Source organism: Limulus polyphemus, unplaced genomic scaffold (genome assembly GCF_000517525.1).
Source record: "Limulus polyphemus unplaced genomic scaffold, Limulus_polyphemus-2.1.2 Scaffold3053, whole genome shotgun sequence".
Classification (NCBI taxonomy): Eukaryota; Metazoa; Arthropoda; class Merostomata; order Xiphosura; family Limulidae; genus Limulus; species Limulus polyphemus.
Window position 1 is genome coordinate 26,205 of NW_013668663.1, and position 23,101 is coordinate 49,305.

General features: G+C 36.6%; 2 protein-coding genes across 3 annotated transcripts in view; one reads left to right on the forward strand and one right to left on the reverse strand.

The window, feature by feature from the left end:
• LOC106468558 (enoyl-CoA delta isomerase 2, mitochondrial-like) overlaps positions 1-15,312 on the reverse strand; it is a 38,732-nt gene extending 23,420 nt beyond the window's left edge. Inside the window, exons 1-4 of the mRNA XM_022396893.1 lie at positions 15,237-15,312; positions 14,108-14,225; positions 2,720-2,818; positions 2,068-2,178 (exon numbers count right to left, since the gene is read on the reverse strand). Of these exons, the coding sequence (XP_022252601.1) occupies positions 2,068-2,178; positions 2,720-2,818; positions 14,108-14,218 (321 nt within the window). The 5' untranslated portion in view covers positions 14,219-14,225; positions 15,237-15,312. The remainder of the gene's footprint in view (positions 1-2,067; positions 2,179-2,719; positions 2,819-14,107; positions 14,226-15,236) is intronic.
• A 593-nt stretch (positions 15,313-15,905) lies between these two features.
• Positions 15,906-23,101, forward strand: part of LOC106468559 — an 85,406-nt gene continuing 78,210 nt past the window's right edge. For both annotated transcript variants that reach the window (XM_013928994.2, XM_022396892.1), the window contains exon 1: positions 15,906-15,968. The gene's annotated coding sequence lies outside the window, so the exon portion shown is untranslated. The remainder of the gene's footprint in view (positions 15,969-23,101) is intronic.

The following is a 23,101-nucleotide window of genomic DNA, read 5'->3' on the forward strand; positions in this document are numbered from 1 at the left end:
TTTACAAATGCCACGTTGATGACATTTTCAACATTTTTTGATCAAAGGATGAAGTTCAACAGTTTCTTGAGTATTTAAACTTGTAACACTCATCTATACAATTTACATAATAGCACAGGCACACAGTGTAGTAGAATGTTAGCAGGCAAAAATAGGATAAATTAAAACTCAATTGTGATTGAATAGTTATATATGTTAATGCTATATATTGATTCTTGCCTGTGCTATTATGTAAATTGTATAGATGAGTGTTACAAGTTTAAATACTCAAGAAACTGTTGAACTTCATCCTTTGATCAAAAAATGTTGAAAATGTCATCAACGTAGCATTTGTAAAATATTGGTTTGAATTTCTGTGGTCAGTTGTTCAACCAAGATTGTTCATGGTGGCTCAGAAACACGTTAGCTAGAGTTGGTCCTAGTGGGGATCCCATCGCCACTCCATCAGTTTGGTCAATTAGTTTTCCATTAAATACAAAATGGTTGTTCTTTACAGAATGAATAATTAAAGATCTAAATTGTTCTATAGTTAAGCCATAAACAAGAGACTCCTCTTGAAAGAGTTTTTCCAAACAAATGTCAATGGTCTCATCCAAATGGAATGTTTGTGAATAAAGAACTTATATCAAAACTAGCCATAAAACATTCATTGGGAGGGGTGCAGATCTTTTAACTCGTTAACAAATGAAATTAATTGTTAGTGGTTTAAGAATAGGTACAAGGAATTTAGCTGCTTTATAACTGTGCGTACTGATTGCAGAAAGTATAGGATGTAATGGACATTTCTGTTTATGAACCTTAGGGAGGCCATACATTATACCAGGTCACAATCCACAAGGATATAATTGGTTGAATGCATTGTCAACAATAATGTTTTTGTTTTTAAGTCACTAAGGCAACGTTGTATCTTTTCTTTACTTTGGATAGGTAGGGAGAGCATATCTGACATAAGTGGTTTGAACTTTGTTGTGTAGGAGTAATTACTGTGAATTCTAGTCAAAAATGAAGGAATTATATACAAAACTGTCTAAAAAGTAGGGTTGATTAAAGATATGTTATTTAAAAAGAAACAAAAAGTTGTAATTAATAGTGTTTGGATACCTTACTCAGTTATATTTTCATATGGCAATTCTTATTTCTATTATCATGGATAAAGTCAAAGAGTGCTGGCAGAACTTTAATAATTTCTACATATGTGGACCCCAGCTATGCTGTTTTATTAGGAGAGCTTAGAGTTTTCAAATGAAAGCTTTTTGTAGTAAAACATTTTGCACTGATTATGGTTGAAGGAAGAAGACAATGTGAAATTTCAGTTGAGAACTGTCCACTGATGCCTTTCACAGTTTGAACAATAACAGTGTTGAATGGGCTCCTAGATAAAAATACATTGACTTGAACAAGAAATAAATATGAACAAGTTTGTTTTTATCAATATAAGTCTTAAAATAACATGGTAGACCTGTTATATACAGTTATTATGAGAAGAAACTAGCATTTCCTTTTCAAATACATATACTTATGATTTTTTTTCTGTGTCTAAAGATCACTACATGTAAACTATACATATTAACATTCTGTTTTGATGCCAGAATAACATATAAACATATAGCAACTGCATGTTACCTGAACTTCTTTTTAGGTACAAATTGTGAAGAGACATTGCACATGTTGCACTCTTAACACAAGCTTCTAATAACAATGTATAAAAAAAATATTTCAGTCATATTTTTTGTAATGTATATGTATTACCATAATGCTTTGTTTACGCAAGAGTTCTCACTCCACCAGAGGCACCTTAATGACAAGAATCTGATGCAAAAATCCTTTGATTTATCAGATATTGTGAAACTTATAAAGATATGATGATTACAAATTAAATTTTTCAAAATGGACATAAATTTACCTGGCTACATCATCAGCAGAAACTCCATAGTTAATGAGAGTACTTTTTGTTGTGTAATTGACAGGTATACTAAATGAACCTTCTTGTTCTTTGCCCTTTATTGCATTAGTTTTTCAGACTAAAGCCTAATAGATCTTCAGTAGACAGCTCCAAGCCATGCTTACCATGATTGGAACTTTGATATTCTTCATCAAGTCATCATCAATCACCATTCTTCCTTTGATTACGTGAATGTGCAAGGTTTCGAGATGTTCATCTTGTAACCTGTGCAGCCACTATAGAAGAGGTCAAAACGTTTTTTTTTTATAGCCCTTGTTGAGATGAATCAATCTATTAAGACCAAAGATGTAGCAGCATTCAAAATTAGGTTTGTTGCTGACATGGACAGTAGTGATAGCATTAGTAGCCTTCCACCAGATCAGAAGATCAAGAACAAGGTCTCCAACCTCAAATACACAATGAAAAAAAGGTTGCACAATTTGATAAGAGAATAATAATAAAAAAAGAGATAACCCAATTAACATGTGTGTGACCATTGCTCTTAAGGTAGTGCAGCCACACTGAAACCTTCTGTCTCTTTGCCTGCTCATATTTTCAGATTGAAAGCAGTTACCATCATATGGACTGCATATTTGGATACAGGAGATTTCAGACTTTTCAACATCATACACAATACCTTCAAGAAACAAAAACACCAGTCCACCTCTGGTTGAGGGAGAAATCCAGTGTTAAATAACAGAATTATCAGGCAAAATGGATGTTAACATTCAAATCTTTAGTTGAAATATTATTAAATTCTTACAGTGCATAACCTACCTTAGACAATGATCTTACAGAGTTCCAAGCTTCCCACTTAGCCTTAGCCATAAAATCAAAAGCTGATGGTTTTTTTCCAGTACATGTTCCAATTGTAGCCTATAAAATTAAGATATACAATGAATGCATAATTTGTTTTGTTTAATAAGCCTGTGTGTTATAGAAACCAAACTAAACAAACAATCAAATTTATTAAACACTTTTCTTTTGCTTCTGTTATGTTATCCAAATATACAAATTTGTGATTTATGTACCTGTACACAAGTAGCTTATTGAAAACCTTTCTAGAATTTATACATATTTCACACTCTCAAAGTGAAATCATATGTCATCAGAAACTTGCATCCAAATGTCCTCATGCACATATGCAGGTTTTTTTTGGCCGAACCCCTATTTTTTATGTAAAAACAATTATGTTATATTTATATAGTCCCATGCAACTTCTGTTAACACTTTGTAATTGGAAACCCAAAGCTATATCGCTACTGTCATTTTTTGTAGGCCAGATTCTTTACATTAGGTGTCTGTGACTTGTTGGTGATAAATTTCTTCAATAAGTCAAATGTATATTAAATGTTCATTACACTGTTGGTTATCACAGTTGTATCCAGAGTTTTAAATAATTGTCTCTCTTTAGCTTTCATACATAATTATGACACTGCTGTCAATATTGAAACTGTATGTAAGTTATTTATGGAAAAGCACTTCAGAAGAGTGGAGCATACTCACATGATATTTCAGTAGTGCATACATGATAGCCAGTGACTGAAATAGCTAATATCATATATTGTTGTACACAATTTATAGTGATGATATAATCTAACAATTAATAATTACTCTGCAGGTAGATATTACAGTACTTTACTATAATAAAACATACATACTTATGCTGATTTAATTCTACCTCCCCATGCAGTGCTACAACAGAATGATGATTTGTTGACTTTTCATTGGGTGTTTGTGTATTTTATGTGAACAACCATGCTATTGTTTAAGCAATATTTCATGTAAAATTGCTTCCAGATTTAATCGCGTAGCACCTATTTTTTACATATTACGAGGGGGGAATGCCCCCAGACCCTCCATAGCATTAACATGCTTTGCTTGCTGACTGTGCTTTTTACAATACGTGCTGACTTTTGATTTCACAAATTAGAACCCCCTTTCAAACATTCTGCATATGGGCATTTCTATTTGATTTGGTCAGATTTCATTTCTTTTCCCTTTCTGGTGAGTTGATTTGATCCACTTAATGTAGGGTTATTCCATGACAAATCTAAAACCTACAATCTCCAACTTATACCAAATTCAGTACATGTTTATTTCAGGAAAACAAATAAGTACAAATGAAAACTTCCAGCTTGATTCAGTCAATGGGTGAAAAGTTATACAGAAGATAAATCTGGTAAATCTTACTCACCTGACTTTTAATCAATCTTTTGTACAAAAACTACTTGTACTACTACTTTACACTGGCATGTGTTAGGTGTCATTTTATTCAAAATTGTATGCAAATCCAAAAACAGTATGCAAAATGCTTTTGTAGAATAAACAATCAGTTACTCTTTTAAAATATTTTTAATCTTTGACCTTGAGGTGAAATCCCATAAATTAGACAATAAGAGAGCAAAATAAGAGAAAATGAAGTCTTACTTGCTTAAAGATAAAAAACAGTGGCATAGCATTTGCTACAACATGGAAGATGTTAATCAAGATGTAACACCTAGTCCTGGTACCCAAGTATCAGACAATACACCCAAGGCAATAACATAGCAATGTAGGGGAAAAAAAAAAGACAGCTTATGTTTTTGCAGATATACACAATAGTAATCATATGACACACAATATGCTACAACATGGAAGATATTAATCAAAGTTTAAGACTCAGTCCTGGTATCCTTTAAATGCCCAGGTGCCAGTAATCTTAGAAATCAAGAAATCATGCCCCTATCAAATCTTCCCCGAGATAGTTAAATAAATTATTGCTCCTCTATACATGTGTAGGTAACCAAGTTAATGGACTATAGCCTCAAATAATATTCTCACAATGGTTTCACACAGTATAGCAAATTTGTCAGAAGTAACAATTTTTTATCTTAGGACTCTCAGGGATATGGTAACATACCTGTTGAGAATTTATTTAACTCTGAGTGCAAACTGCTGCTTAAGTCTTGTTCAAAGATTATTTTCTATTTCCAAAGACCAACACCTTATCATGGAGCTCTACCATACAGAAGAGAATATTGTCTAGGACAAGTACATAGATATGTATATGATGTGCAAGAATTCTCACTGGATGAATCCATACACTGGATCTCTTAGAAGGAGAAACCACATTTTGTTTGTGTGTATCTATATGTATGTACATATGTGTGTGTGTGTATATATATATATATATATGTGTGTGTGTGTATATATATATATATATGTGTGTGTGTGTGTAAGTAAATAAAAAAATAACTTGAAAAAAGTGAGGCCAACAGAGGCACAACTTCTGTGGCTACTGAAAGTGCACCTCTGTAGTCTGCAATAAAAGCAGACAAGCCCTGTTCATGAAAATTGTACATAAAAGAAAAAGGCAAACTTCACTAACTAACAATCACATATCAGCCAGCTATGTAGCTTTAAATAATAAATGTCATCATTATGGAAGACGTACCAAAAAAAAAAAAAGGAATATGAACCCTCTGAGATAGGCAACAATATGAAAAATTAAATTGTGGTGAAATGCTACAAGTTCTTCAAATACCCATAGAATGATAGGTTTCATTTTTGTGTGTAAAACACTTAAATACACCATTTCGATTTTTGATACCTCACTACCATAAAGACTTGGTTTGGTCTGAAGTATCATTGGTGGTAGTGTTCAGGGTCACTGATGAGGAGTGGAATTCTCCGAAACTAGTCTGGCTCACAGACACACCCCTAATGAAAGAACAGACCATTCCAAGCTTTTACTAGTTGTTAAACAAATGTTTAAACAACTCTATTCAAAGAGAAGTAAAAGTTTCCCATAAATGGGTTCAAGGCATTTATTGCTAGAGAAGCTAAAACTGGAAACTGTAGATCATCAGAAGATGATGCACTGCCATTTTAAATGCATAGCATTCAATCATACCATTGGAACAAGCAATGAAATACCAGCTCAGTAAAACACAATACAAATGTAGCCAAAAAGTAGAGAAACAACAGCAAACAATTGTTATGGGATCAAATCTAACTCTGCCTGTTGATATATGTTATTACAGCGAAAATGACTGAATGCTAAAACACAGTGGTGGAGTAACAAGGGCAAGAGCTCCTGACATTTATGTGAAACACCCCAAACTTTGAACAGAAGACTGTGAGTATGGGATGCCTGGAAGACTACAGATCCTAGAAATAACAATTCCCCCTAAATTTAAAGATAGGCATTAATGAAAGTTTTAATTTTCCTATACTGAAAATGTATTTCTGATAGGTACTTTATACAAACAAGCCTTCCACTACCCCCCTTTTGGAATTACAAGATTGCAACACATCTCTCATGCAAATCATTATATGTCACCTCTTTACCAATAGGAGCATGATATGACGTGAGGATGAAAGGTGGAAATTGTGAGTCGAGGTAAGTATCTATTGGAAATACATTTTCAATACAGGAAAATTATAACTTTTGATATAATACCTCCTCTCACAAGATTAGCTAGAATCCCATACTGATAATGAGGATGAACTGGTGCGAGGGAACGACAGAAGTACCCCTCAAAAAATTCTGAAGAATCCGCCTGGAAATGAGAGATTCAGATCTGAAGATCAAAAAAGGGGAACGTGCTGCACCACTTCTGAGCCAGGTATACTCTTTGCCCAACTGTGGAATGTGTAAAATATAAGGGCAGAAAATGACAGGAGCACATCCGAGTGGGAGAGAATGTGGCAGGAAAGTGATTCTAACCGACATCCATGCAAGGGTAGGATTAGGGCTCCCAATCAAAAGGTGGATCCAATTGCTTAGGGTAGAAGGTAAAAGATCACAGAGGGAGGAGGATTGCCAGGGGAGAAGGAGTCAGGAATGTGTACCCCAGAAGAAAGCAGTATGGTCAATATAACAACTAAGAGCCCTGACCAGGCACAGAAGCCTATCTGGATCAGATTGGGAGTAAATATGGGAAATGGAAGAAAAGAAAATAGAAGAAACGGAGGGACCATCCTTCCAAGCTGCTGAGGTCATTGGGAGAAAGGAATTATCTGGATAAACGAGAAGATATGGTAGTGTATTAAAGAGTAGGAAGAGGCTTAACGTCACAGTCATCTAGCATAGTACATGATTGCAGGTCGTACAGTGCGGAGTTAAGACTAAGTATACAAGGTGAGGCAACACTCACCACAGAACAGGATCCAAATATAAAATAAAAGCCCCTAATGATGTCCCCCAAGGGAAGATGGAAATGTGCAGCCAGGGACATAGTAAGGTGGCAGATTTGATGGGAAGAACACACAAAAATGGTGATAATCATCAGGAGAAAGGGAAGTAAAACACTAGTCGAATTAACTTGTGAATTCAACCCAGAAGGGTAATGGGAAAAAGGTCATAGGAGAGGTGAGGATTTTATGGAAGAAACAAATGAACTCAGGAACCATGGAAGGAAGCAGTACAATGTGTCATACACCATCAAAGAGCCCTGACTGGGCAAAGGAGGCAGGCAGGATCGGAACAATCATAAAGGTGGGAAAAAGAGGGAAGGGAGAAGTACCCTCACTAGCAGGCAAAGTCTTGGGCATAAAGGAATGATCAGAAATAGGGATTTCAAGAAAAGGTGATTTAAAGAACACAAAGACAAAAGATCCAAAGGAGAATGGGGAAAAATGTGGAGGATCACATAGAGATGCTAATCTGTAAGGGAACCAGGGTGGGAAGAACAGGAAAAATGGAAGGAATGAAACAACATGGATAAGACTGGCAACTGGAAAATACAAGCAAAGTCAGGAAACCAAAAAGTGGCAGATAACATCACACTATAGCTCACAACAGTGAAAATTGAAAGGCCCTGCTCAATAAGCGAAAAAGGATGATATGTGAAGAACCATAGGATGGGAAGGAATATAATCCCTTAGGACAGACAAAAAGTGGTACGTATACCATGTACATAGGTAAACCACCATGAAGGAAGAAAGAACATGACAGAAAACAAAGGAAGCTATATGCAAAAATCCGGCTCTTCAAGCGAGGAACCGGACTAAACAACATGTGAATATGGAGTGCAGGTACAGACAGATGACTCATGCTGGGGTGTGGCTAACAGAGGAGTGTCAGAGATAAAGGAAGAGAAATAAAAGACAATACCATAAACCGCTGCAGCAGTGGAAATCACACGTCAGCCAGCTAATATAAAGCCAGCAGTAGGACACTATATGGAGTGGTCTGAAGTATGGCAAGGACAAGTGGGAGGAGAGAGATAGGATGATATGCATATAGGTACCAACACAACCAATCCCAACTGAGAACATTGACTGCTCCCACCAAAATCAGGAAAGTGGTGCATTGAGATGAGTGGCAAAAGCATCAAATCTGGGACAACGCACAAATCACACAAAAACCCAAAAAATGGGTAGATTTGAAGACCACACCACAGGAAAAATCTTGTCAGGACCGATTAACTGATCTGCGACCAGATTCAGGGCATGCGGATTATGACATGGCAACAAAGTGATGGGACAGTAGTAGGCCCAACACAGAAGATCCAATTTGAGAAAACAAGGGTCCGCTGACCAAGTGCCCCTTGTCCGGTGATGTATGAGAATACCAGAGACACATCAGAGTGAACCAGCCCCTAGGAGCCCACAGGAAGTAAAGGAAAGCCCGAAAAACAGCAAAAAGTTCCAAAACAGATATGGAGAGAAGACTCTGAAAGATACCATTGTTCCAAAACCTCTTGAGTGTCAAGATACACCTCCCATAAAAAAAAAAGAAGCATGCATAAAAGGTGACATTCTAGACAAAGAGGAAGAATAAAAATACCATTGATAATAATGCTTGGAGATGGCTTGAATGGGTAATGAAAAAAAACTTTAATATAAGTTTAACATAACAGCAAGTGTACAACGTTTCGACAATGTTTTGTCATCACCAAGTACAAAATCTTGTACACTGACCTTTATGTTAAGCTTATATTAAAGTTTTTTTCCATTACCCATTCAAGCCGTCTCCAAGCATTATTAGTCTCAAAGTGGGTTCCTCATCATTGAATTTGAACACCATTGGTAGTATTTTTCTGATCCAACCACCAGTCAAAATTGGTCTGTAAAGGAGGAAGAATGGTAAGAGGGGCATCTAAGGGATCCTGAACAGGCCTCCATTGGTCTATCAAAATCCACTAATGATGATGTATGAGAGCATAACCAAGAGGAATGAGAGCTTCAAGAGAACCCATGTCCCTAAAAAAAGAGAGAGAGAACCTTCAAATACACCACCAAAAATGGGCAAAATGAAGGAGTCTGGTCTGATCTGAGAAGGATAGTCAAATATGGGAAAAGATAATCAAATTATCAGGATCCAACTCCCACTAAGGAAGAAGCAAGATGAATGCTGTGAGTCCAAATAAGGGAAGTTGGAATGATGATAATCAAAAGCAGGATTGTTCATAGTATGTAGGGGTTGAGGCATACCAACCCTCAAATCCAAATGGTTCCCAAAATGACTCGCATGAACCCTAATAACCAGGGAAGGAGGAAATACTAAAATGATGACCCAAAAGCTAGTCCCAGAGAAGAGCAGGGGTGGGACATAGGAATGGAAAATAAGGACAGAACATAACGTACTTGAATAATCAAATCCACCAAAGGGGAAAAAGGTCTGGGCAAGTTCCCCAAAATGACACACGACTGAGAGGCATACTCAGGAGAGGGAAAAAGGCTGTCCAAATCCAAAACCTGCCCATCACTGAAAACCTTGAAAGGAAATTATCAGTTTGTTCTGTTTGTTGCATGAAATTGGTCAACTTTCAATGGACAAGAGGCATCACTTCATGAGCCAAAAATTGTGGTTTCGACCCATTGGATGTGGTTGGTAATTTCACGGAGGCAGTTGCAGTTGTGATCAACTGAAACTTCGAGCGCATAATTCACAAAATTTAAAGAGATAAAAAACTGATAATTCACAACTCTCCGCAAAAGAGAATGAAAACAGTAAAGAACAATAAATAAACTTAGTATTTCATAAAGAACAATGTAATTAATGTAGAAATATTAAGAAAGTGAAAACTTGTGGTTAAGTAAATCAAACCACAAACAAAAAAAACAACTATTCAATAAGACAGCCAATCACGAAGTCGTTAACAGCTGCAAGATCAGAGAGGTTGGAGGGCTGATGCATAATCACTTGCATGTTAGTATGCAGAAATAAGTGAGAGTATCAAGGCTAGTAGGAAACAAAAAAATTGTGCCAATAGAGGAAAGTATAAGTCGAGAAAGCTTTTGTGAGAGAGAGAGAGAGGTAAGATATTGTATCGGAAATTTCTTTGATCTTATTTATAGGTTCAAAGATAAGATAAAAGTTTTGTTGCTTCTTAAAAGCTTTGAATAATTGACCTGTTTATCATGGAATATAAGGCAAACTTAAAGTTTCAATTTCATTTTTTTTTCATAAGATTTTAATATAGTATTTTAAAGTGACAGTAAACCTTTGCTAAATTTCTTAAAAGTTCTATCTACCAAATTTGTTCAAATCCTCTTTCAACAGCTACATATTTAATTAATAACAATTCATTACATAAATCTTCCTGTCTTGAACATATTTTTAAAGTTCTGTAAACATATGTATAAGATGCAGAGATTTTATGTATTTTTATATGACATGATACATACCTCCACTCATGCAATAGTTAGAATACCACACTGAGTCAGTGGAGGGACCAGTGTAAGATTAAACAAGAGACCCCCTGCAGAAAAGGGGTGGCATCAAGGCATGGAGCTAGTAAAACAAGGACAACAAAAAACAATGTATCAGGTGTAAATGATCAATGCAAGTCCCAGTCCATTCTCAACTGTACATAACCTGAAACAAATCAACTCTGGTAGGACAAGAGTCAGAAGTAGTATAAAGAAAAAATGGACAGGAAGTACAACAAACCAAACCCAGATTTATGGGGCTGTGGCTAAGCCTCAACTCAACTGTAAGAACAGGAAATCATCCAGCAGCTAGTATTATGAGCAAGAAAATAACAATTCTAATCCAACCATAAGAGCAAGGAAGAAACGTCGTGAACCCAGCATTACAAGAAGGAGATGGAATGCCTGCCCAACATAAGGAACAAGGCATTATACATCACACAAACAGTATTATGAGGCAGATGAAATCCCCTGAACTCAACTGTAGGAGCAGGGAAATGAAACATCCTGCAACTGGAGTAACCAAGAAAGGAGGTATCTACCGGTCTCAACTGTAGGAACTTGAACCCGGTATTACAAAGAGGATCCAGCATTGGCTAGTCCAGCTCCCACCAACATCAGCACACCTAGGATTAAGCCTCCAAGGAGTAGAAAGAAGGAGGGTTCCCAGCTTTGCCCTCTTCTCAACATAGTGGAGTAAAATGTAATGTTATGATGTGTATTCTACACACATGAGGAAGCATCCATGGTCCATCATCTCAGCAGCTAGGAAATGGTAAGTGGCAAGAACTCCCAAACTCCACGAGAAGAAGGGAAGGGTAAAAGGCGTTTGGGAGTCCAGAAGAATTTCACACTAGATAAAATGAAATGGATAACTGTGAAACCCTATTTTGAAAAGCAGACCACTCCTGACATATTCAATCAAAGGAGCGGCAGGGATGGGTAGCAATCCCCTTATGCTTTATTCATGATATTCCATGAGTGACAGTCCACCATATACTTAGAATTCTATATATATATATATATATTTATTTACACCACTAGGTAAGCTGCTAGTGATCTTGTCGAACACTCCATCTCAACAGTGCACATTATAACCTTAAAGGTATTTGGTGTGGGTTTGTAGGAAAGCATACCTAACCAGGGAACACTCTCCAGTGAGTGGGATCCGAATTTATAATTAAGAAAGTGGAGGCCCCTGAAAGAAAACATAGGAGAAAAAAAGACACTTACCCAAGTTAGAATCAAACCAGTAGATGTAGAAGCACCACAGGAGGTAGACAATACCCACCCAAGAAGGACACAGCCAGATGATGAAGGTAGTGAGCAACAAAGGTATGAGGAGTAATCCAAACTCCAGCCTAGATGACCTCCAGAGGATGATGAAAACAAGCTGCTATAGACATGGTGATACGTCGAATCTGATAAGATGAGACATGATAAAGTTGACACCATTCTGAGGACAAGAAAGAATATGCCAACCTAACACGCTGACAAATCCAACCCTCAAGTATGATGGGGAGAGGTCACATGACAGAGAAGTGTTCCAGAGAATAAACAAATGGGAATGGGAACTTCAAAAGGAAGCTGTACAAGCCACATAGCACTACAGACCCCACACAGAATACAGGAGGTGATCCAGATCTGATATGGAATAAATATGGGAAATGGAAGGGATGGAAATAGGTGTAAAGGCAGAATTTCCCTCATGGGCAGCTGAGGTATTGGGAAAGAAGGAACGGTCCAGGTATACCACAATATATGTACTATGAGAAAGAGTACAGGAAATATTTATCATAAAAAGGTCAAACCTATGACAACCACAAGCCAGGAGGAGAAGGAAATGGGTCTTGATGGAAAGATGATACAGGGAACATGAAGCCAAAGGTTTAAATAGAGGTTAGGAAAGGGCAAAAAAGAAGAAAATGAGATCCCAATTAGGCACAGGAAAGGCATGGTGAGGACAAAGAACATGAAAGTACTGGAACAGGAGGGAAAGAATGGGAGAGGATAAGACCTAGCACAATCTGGTAAAATAAAATGTGTTTGACAAAGCTGCTCTATAACCAGAAACTGTCGAAACCAAAAGATCCTGATCTAACAGCTAGGTGATGAACTGGGAAAGGTGAGCAACAGAAGGATGGATAGGGCAGAAACCAATGATGAAAAGTAATCCAATGTTGTTGGTAAACTGACAATGTGGAAGTTCGTAATGAGAGGGAAAGGAATAAAGCAACACACAGTGGGACCTGACAAAAGCTATGTGTGAAGCCAGATGGTGGAATGGAAGACATCCAAATGAGGTTGAAAAAGGAGAGAAGGAAACAGAGGGAGGGGCAGAGGTGATGACAACTGGGGAAACCTCAGGAAAGGCAACTAAGGCTGAGTCAGCCAAAACAGAGCCACTATGAGAATTCAACACAAAGTAGTGTAGATGAAAGAGATTACTTTGGGAAAGAGATATATAGGTGGGAAGGCATAAATGTGAAAGCCCCTTCATTCCTCACTGAAGGCATCTACCACTAGACCAGAAAGGTGATTGTTTGTTGTTTAGATGGAAGGCAAATATATCTATATGTGAGGTTCGGAGCCAAAGTTCCACTGATTTTAAAATTCCCACTGGAGGGAACACATGTCAGCATGACCAAGATGTATGAGAGCTTCCAAGGAAGCCCAAATCCCAAAAGAGATAAAATCTCTCAAGCAGAAGGAGAATGAAAGAATGGGGCCTTGATGGCCAACTTCTCCATATCCCAAATATGTAGTGAAAATGGCTGGGCCTGACTGAGGTGGGAATTGAAGAAACTTCCAAGTGAACTAGATACTGTATAGGGGAAAAGATGTACTTCTCTACTTTGATTAACCAACCCACACAAGCTTCATCCTCCAGGAGCAAATGGGTGTGGTCAGAAATGTAGATGCTGAGTGAAGGTTTTAACTACCCAAACAAATACGTAAGGAGCCAAGGCAAACCTAAACAGAAGAGCCCAGAGCTGGAAAACATGCCCCTCACGTGGAAGTGAGGAGGGAAAGAACATCCCCAGAAAAACCCCTCAGGGTTCCTGTGAAGAGCTTCAGAAAGAATGTGGATTAAGGAGAGGTACAGCAAAAAAGTTGTCAGGGTAAGACAAAAGTGGGAATACTGGGCATGGGTAAGATAAACAGCAAACAGGCAACTCTGAACCAACAATTGTTGGTCCAGATATGGACAGTCCACCCTATGATAAGCGAGGACAGACTGATCTGAAGCCAGAGGGGGACGAGGCATACTATTGCCATCACCTAACTGGGATGTGAAATGCTCAGTCCTGTACTTGTGTAAAAAAAAAATAATGACAATTACAGCAATGGCAAAAAACATATTATGTGCTCAAAGAAAGTACATTTCAGTCAAATACATGTAACTATACACTAACCTGTAAATATATATTAAAGATTTCTTTTTTGCATACCTAAATTAATTTAGGTTACTATATGGTGAAGTAAAATGGACTCAAAACCCCATAGATATTATACACTAACCTGTTTGTACAAGCTGTACAGTCTGAGTTTGACCTCATTACCAGGATCTTCTTTCAGTGTGTTTAATTTTTCTTTTGCATTTGCAAACTGACTGTTTAGGCCATTATACATATTGACACTAAGAGATTAAAAGAAAAAAAAACATAGCTGTGAAATAGGATTTAAAAAAATGCTTGATCAAACACTATGGTTGTTTTCCTGAAAAAAAAAGTAGAAACTTCATTTGTTTATGATATTACATGTTCTATTCATTGTTAAAATTTTCATAAATACAACTACAGGTTAAAGTTCAAGACATTTGCATATGTTTAATATACATTATATATACTGTGAGCATGATATTTCAGTTTAAGAATGATAACATACAAATATATATCTATAAGTAGGTTTCACACTATAAAAATAATTACAGCTTGAGTACATGAATATCCGCTAAATTGACATGGTCACAATATGGTGAAAAACATACTGTAACATCATAGTTGTAACATATTGTTACTACTAACAGCTTGCTATTAACGATACTTAATGAAACTGGGCCCTTGTTACTACAGTTAGTCCTCTTTCATCACTGACAGGAGTAACTTAGTAAAAGTTTGTTGATAACATTAAACTCTCAGGCATTTTTTACTGTATTGAAGATGTTGTGGTATTAAGAATGACTCTGACCAATTGGTATGTTGTACAAATATTTGTAAAAAGACTTTACAGTAATTGCATGGTGATACATATGGGTTACCATAATTTGGATCACACATTTAATACAGATGAAAACCCACTCATTAGTAACAGTATAACTGAAGAAGAGGATTTTGGCATAGCAGTGGCTAAGTTACCGAAGCCATTTAAGCAGTGGTCTGTTAGTGTTACTAGTACTAGTATAATTAATATTAGCTTAAGCATCACATAAATTTATTACAAGTCAAAACAAGTGATCATATTTCTTCATACAAATTACTAGTTAGGCCTCACTTGAACTTGAAATACTGTGCATAATTTTGATCTCCATATCTGAGATAGGATACTGGTTTATGAGAAAAAACTGTAGGTTATAACTATACGGCCAGATTCAGAACCCTTATTTTCTCAGCTATGTCTATAATAAACCAAATTAGCTGCTAAGACTTACGAGTTAAACACGACATAATAAGTAAAATCTAGTTGTATTAGTAATAGATAAAATACGAAATTATAATCTAAACTGAAGAATACATGTATATAAACGATAAAAAAAGCTAGCTTAAATTTAAAATTCAGTCTCTCAATACAAATATGAAGAAATTAGTATGACTTTTGCACTCAAAAAACAGGGTAGACGGTCTCACCTCTTTTCTTAGTGCCAATATCATACTCATTTCTCCTCATATTTTCATTCTGAATGTAACGAAAATACATGTATTTAATGTACGATTTTGACTTACGTTGTAACCGCACTTGGTAAATTAATTACGTGAGTGGGACTTTAAAATCGCGCTTAACAATGAATGACAAACTATTTTATTGTATTCGTATTACATTTACAGAGTTACACGTCTGAATATTTGCTGATTTAGGTAAACTGAATAAAATAAAAAAGGTCAAAAATTAATTAATACTGTATCTATTGAATGATTCATCAAAATGTTACTATAAATATCTAAAAGTTACTTGAGTACATTAACATAAGTATCTTACAATCTAACTAATAGTAATACAGTTTACTATAGGTGAATAACCTTTCTTACATAAACCATTTCTAGAAAAAGCACTTTGGAGTTTTCGATTTTTGCCAGAAGGTGGCGATACTGTTGCTATGTATTTTATCTTCTTTTGTCAATTTGATGATCAGAGAGAAAACAAGGACGAAGACATTTCATTGAGGGTAACTTATCATTTATTTTATTAATATGAAATAATAACACGTTATTAAAATTATTAAGCATAATTTTATTTTACGAATCACAATATCCTTCTCCCCTTCCTTGAATTACAGAATTTATTATGTGTCCAAGCTGAATTCATTGATAATGCTAGTTTGTGCTATAGTGTAGACTATATATATTGTTATTACTAATACTATACCAATATAGCTGTATACAGTGAGTACACAGTGCGACTTCAACTGTAAGTAAAAGCGTGAATTGTTTACAATAGTGGCTTAATCTTATATTACTGTAATTTGTAAATGTGTATGCTTTATGGGCCTACATTAAAACTTATAATTTTATACTTATATGCTAGTTTAGAAACTTTCTGCAGTTTAATTATTCGTTATGATTAATGTCATCAGTTACTCCTTGACCCAGGTATCATTAAGTTATGAAGAAATATAAATAATATTATTAGTAATAACAAAACAAAAGCCTGTGGCCCTTCAAAGTACTTACAATAAATTAATAATGTATTAATTTACAAAAATATAATAATATTGGTCAAGTGACTTTAGAATATTTTAATTAGTAATATTTGATTAAGTGGACTTAAAAACTTAAACTTGTACTTTTTTTTTCTGAGTAAAATTGTTGTTTTTATATCCATGGGTATTACATGCAGTTGCCATTGCCAATATCCCCTTCCTCATTTGTAAAATTACTATTACCACTACCAGTTATTCTGTCATGTTTAATTGTTGAAAAGCACAGAGTGGCTTTCAGTTGCACGTCTCTGTTTTGTGTTCTTGAATATTTTATAGAACTATCATATAAGTTTCTATTGTTTCTAATATTAATTCATTTACTTTTTCAGTTACTAAATTTTAATAGTAATTTGTGGTATGTTTTTTGGATTTTGTAATATTCTGTTTTCTGTACAAAGTTTAAAATTTTGTTAAGTTCTAGTATGGGAAAATTTTGCTTTACCAATCTTTTGACATTCTTTGAAGAGTTTACTGCTTATGTGGATGAGGGTAAGGGTGTGAATTTGGTATACCTGAATTTTCAGAAAATATCTGACAAATTGCCACTTAAAAGGCTTGTTACAAAAATGATCTCTGTAGGTGTGGAGGATAAGTTGGTTCATTGCATAGAAGAATGGCTGAATGGAAGAAAGCAGACAGTTATTATAAATGGAGTTCATTCGAACTGGATTAATAATGTCACAAATGGGGTACCTCGGAGCTCAGAGTTAGAACTGTTACTCTTTTTGATTTACATCAGTGACATAGATGAAGGAATGGTCAATAGATTATTTAAATTTGTGGATGAAATCAAAATTTTGGGTGTTGCTGGCTGTAAGAAGAATGCTGCTGCTTGAAAAAAGGATTTAGATTATTTGGTGACTTGGGCAAATAAATGGCATGTGGCTTTTAATCTTAGTAAATGCAAGGTAATGCATGCGAGTCATCATAATTTAAATTATAAGTATAATTTTGATGGGAATAATCTAAACAGTGTTATGGATGAAAAGGATCTTGGTGTTCTGATTAGTTAGTTTCATGAGCCATCCAAGCAGTGTGCTGTTGCTAGTGGTAGGACAAAGAGGATTTTATTAAATGAGGTTATAATTTTGCTGTAAAGGTCACTGGTTAAGCCTCATTTGGAGTATTGTCTCCAGTCTTGGGATCCATACCCAAGAATTATTGGAAAGGGTTCTGAAAAAGGCTACTAGGATGATACTTGGGATGGAATGGTTGTTATAGGAGGATAGGTTAATATCTCTGAAAGTGTTTTTACTTGAAAAAAAAAAGGTTAGAAGGAAATTGATTGATGTGTTTAAGGTTTTTAAGAGAATTGATAGTGTTGATGTATTATTTACTTCATACATAGTGATAAAAATGTGTGAGGAATTAATTTACTATTATATCTTTCTTCAGATGTGGGTGTCTGTTGACAATTATTCCAAAACACACTTACCTCCACTCACACTACAACTACTACTCAACTGTTATGGTTTCTTTTCCCTTTGCCCTTATAAGCATTGATCTGATTTTTTCTTGCTTGTTCCAGTCTTTTATTCCCCACTTAATTGCCCTTGATGATATCTGTCTCGTGACACTTTCCACCTACATCAATGCACTGCCTATCCTGGTACTGTATATAAGCACCTCCTTCAGGGCAGGAGAGTGTGAGAGGAGGTAAGTATTACTGGAAATACATTTTCAATTTAAGAAAATGCTAACTTCCAAAACATACTTACCTCCTCTCACACTACAGCTAGAATCCTCTATCTTGGAACTGTATATAGGTACCTCCTTCAAATAATATTGTCACTTTTTCTCAACAAAGCATTCGCTGACGGGTTTCTCTGTAGTATGACCATTGTAGATACTTTGAACGTTTTTCATGTTACCTATTTGATTTTTGTACAAAAAAAACTCTTTGGTAAGTCAATATATGGCATGAACTCCCAACTTAATGTATCCAGCACGGAGAGTCAAATCGGGAATCTTCTATCACACCTCTGATATCTGGTGTTGCTTACGAAGCAGGAGGGAGTCGCTCTTGGTTGAGGTTTTCCGTGACCTTATCTGTAGTGAGATGGGGACATACAATCGGTCCAGTGCTATTTCTCAGGGGTGCTCTGAAGCTGCATTTGCGGGCAATCCTGAACATTTTGGAGAGAATTTAGATTTGCATTTTCTAATGCCTTCCTTTACTCTGTCGGCTTCTCATGAGGTCAATTTGGATGAGCTGCCCCTGGCTCCTTTTCTTTAGTTGGTAAATCAAGTGTGATGTTTAGGGTTTTTCTTCAGTTGCTTTTGAGTTTATGTTTTTCTTGATGGTGGAAAGATCTGAGGACAAGTACTTAGTTCTCCCTACATCCCCTGATATTACAGTTTATGCAGGGAGGCTTACCGCTCAGTTACATGAAGGGACAGCTATGCCTTGTCTATCACATTTGTCAGAACAACATGTTTTAGCCTACGAATGCCAGGTGGAAGCAGATTTAGACTCTCAAAAAATAGACCCACTCCTGGAAATGTGGGGTTCCAGAACGAAATCTGTGGGCAACCTGAATAGATCATAATATTCTAGGATTTGTCTGACTCTAACTATGGTGCTGAGATATTTATCATCCCTACATCCTTTTTTGGAAGCCTCTCGGCGATTTCCATGTCAATTTGCTGACAAGTTGGGAACATTATTGGCATCCACCTTGGTTCGATTGTCAGCTTCTACACTTTCCCTAGACTCATGGCTGATATGTTGTTGGGATTTGTTGGGTAGAGATGCATTGTTGGAGGGCATTTATCTACCTGCTGCCACCCTCCGTGAGTTATGGGAGGCCCCCTTTTTCTGACCATTGAATTTTGTAGACATTCCAGATCCTTTGGAATCAAGAGTGGATGTTGCTCATCTGTATTCATCCTTGTTGTCATTAGCCTCTCAATTTTCCTCAGCTCCCACAGTGGGTCATAGTTCCACCCCTATTTGAGTGTTCTGCTCCCCTTGGTTCATTGGTACCCAGAAGAGATTCTGCTCATATCCACGAGGTTTCTCCACCCATGCAGAACACCATTAGCAGTGACAGTGACTAACATATGCCTTTGGAGTCTGTGGGGACTCGGCTCCCAGAATTTCTGGATGTGTGGAAAACCTTTATCATAGATCCATGGGTACCACACATTCTTGCATCAGGATTAGTCATTCAATTCACATCTTGACCACCATTATCCTCCCAACCTGTAGTGCTTGTGTCTCTCGCAGATCCTTGGATTTCAAAACTTCTTTCCATAGCTATCAGAGATTTGTTAGTCAAGGGGGCAGTGGAGAGAGAGAGTCATTCTTGTTCTACCAGGGTTTTATTCCTGTCTGTTTCTTGTGCTCAAGAATACAGGAATTTGGCATCTGATCACCAATATTTCTTATCTAAATCAATTCCTCGATCCTCCAAAGTTCACAATGAAATCATTTCTCACTCTGCATTGGCATTTTTGCCAGGACTGTGGATGGCCAAGTTTGATGTTGCTGACAATTTTATACGCACGTTCCCATAGCAGAGTCGTCCCGCCATTGTGCACAAGGGTCAGGTCCTGCAGTTCAGGGCTCTGCCCTTCAAACTAGCATTGGCACCATATGTGTTCTACCGATTCATACAAACTTTTTCTTGTCACCTCCTTTCCCTGGGCCTGTGCACACACCATTACATGGACAACTGGCTATTGCTTGTCAGTTGGCAGAACGTCACACTCGGATACTGCTTTCCGAGACAACCAAAGTAGGATTTCGTGTCAGAGTTGAGAAATCTATTCTCACTCCAACACAATATATCATACATCTAGGTGTCTTTTTCAACACGTATCTCAGTCTGGTTCAGTCAACTCCCATCTGACTTCATGCTATGGATTACAGGCAGTCTGACTCTTACTCATGTCTTCTTCTCCCACTGCACAGATAGTTTTTCTCTTTTGGGGATGTGGGCATCACTCAAATCCCTCATTTCTTTAAGAGGAGTGCACATGAGGTCCCTTCCGTGGTATCAACATGACCAATGGATCATGAACAGTGATCCACTGGATTCCCCAGTCTTTTTATTCAAGATCAACATTTTTGATCTTGAATGGTGGTTAGATTGGAACAATACTATAATAGACTGGGCAGTATTACTGTACTATGCTGGCTTGCCATTCATGAACTATCATGAGTAAAGCACAAGGGGTTCCTGTCCATCCCTGTTGATCAGTGAGTTGCATAAATCATGATCAGTTTGCCTGGATGTTTTTTTTTCCCCAGATGTTGTTAGGAATGGCACCAGCCTATTTGGGAGCCTACTCATAATACTGGATCAGATTTGATGCTCAAATATCCAGTTGAGTTGAGCATGGCCCTTCTTTTTGATCATTATTGGTTCATTACATTGTTCATGGAAACCTATTGTATCCTCATAATTCCTCATGCAGAGTGGTCCCATCTTAGATTGAGCACAATTTGTTCCTTGTACTCCACATAATTCTAGAGGCAACTGGAATTTACCTAACCCACACGGTTGGGGAGTGAGGATGAGTGTTCATAATTCCAAACTGGATGAGTTCTGTTTCCTCAGGTTGAGTATAGCATACAGAATCCTGTCATTTCGAGTTTGTGGTGTTGCCTTTTGGACTTTGTTAGGTTGAAGAAAGGGTTTGTCCACTTCAATGTTTCTTGCATTCTTATTGTGATTCCGGTGGCTTGGAACACATCACTCTATAACTACAGGTTGGAATCCACTCATAAATATATATACTGCAGTCCAAATGCCCTTGCCACCGGTGTGGGATTTAGGGGCCATGGCCCTATAATTCCAACCCTGAGCATTGAGACCTTGTCAATAGTGATGACGGATCACATCAAATTACCCCCGCAGTGCATGATTTATGTTCCAAGTGAAGAGCATACCTGTTCTAGATGTAGTGAAGTTTCCTCACTAGGGTGCTAATCTTCTATTTCTTTTGGCACACCCATGATCTAAGCAGATGCATTCTGTATGGATAATGCCCTTACCAACCCCTCCACCCTATCAATATAGGATTCTAGCTGTAGTGTAAGAGGAGGTAATTATATTTTGGAAGTTAGCGTTTTCTTAAATCCAAACTCTATTTCCAGTAATACTTACCTCCTCTCTCTCACACTCTCCTGCCCTTTCTCTCCACTAAGAGCCAGTGTTAGAGACTGCGAATTGAGCCTGTCTCAAAAAAGTTACAATATTATCCGAAGGAGGTGCTTATATATATTGTACCAGGATAGATAGTGCATTGACACAGGTGGAGAGTGCCACGAGATAGATTTCACCAAGGGCAGTTAAGTGGGAACTAAAAGACTGGAGCAAGCAAGTAAAAATCAGACCAGTGCTTAGATGGGCAAAGGAAAGAAAGCCCTTATAGTCTAGTAATAGCTGTAGTGTGAGAGGAGGTAAGTATTATTGGAAATACATTTTCGATTTAAGAAAATGCTAACTTTCATATATTATCATATCATCATACACGTATTACATTATGTTACACATATCATTTAGTAATAATAATAACTATATTTCCTCCTTATATTTTGTGCAAACATTTTAGCTAAGCTTGCACTACTAAACTAAAATGTATAATGTAACATATTATAGGATGTACAATGTGTTTATTGGTGACTAGCTTATGTATAATGTTAATAATTTTAAACATGTGACATTGAAATATGATGAGCTATTATCTACAAATACTTAATCAACAAGGTAAAGGGGGTTACTAGTGTTTGTTATTATCACTTTTGCATGCAGTACCGTATAAGATCTAAATTGCTGCTCAGAATGTGGATGTTGATTATAGTTACTAGTTGTTTTGTGTAATTCACTTTTGTGTGTTAATAAACATTTCATGGGATTTACTTGTTCTTGTCATTATTGAACTATTTAAAGCAATTATTAATGGCTGAGTTATATATGGTGCAGAACTAGGGCACACAAATATAACTTTTGGCAGAAAAGAAGTCAATTTCATCTAAGAATATTTTGTTTTTCTAACAAAGTGTTTGGCATTTGGACTGTTTGTCTGCAGATGGTGGATGCAGTAAATTTAAGGGAGTTTAAGGGAAGCTTGTTAAATACGTAAATGGCAAAGGCTGTCTTTAAGTATTGTTTTTTTTTTTTATTATTTAGCTAGTGGATGGGACAGCCTTTATAGACCAGTAGGTCCATTATTATCCTTAAATTTTGTTATGGTATGTTAAATATTTGTTCTTTGTATGTTCCAAAGAAAAGAACATGTAGTACAAGTATGAAATACATTGTTTAAAATTAAGGATCATTTTAGTGAACTTATGTTGACAGTTTATGCAATGAATATTTTTCTTTAAGATTTAAGTGGAAGAAGGTTATTGTACTTTGATTATAATTGGGGAGCTTTCATTTAAAGTAACATGTATAGTTAAAGGCCCATTACCACAGGAAAGATATATCAACATGATAGAAAAAGTGCAGAGTGCTAAAATGAAGTTCCCCTCGACGTGGATTCCTATACGTGGTGAGGGGACCTCCCAGGGAAGGTTCTGTATTTTCAGTTACTTTCTCTGGGATCTAAACATCCACCCACGTGTTTGCCGTGCGTGGCGACCAGTG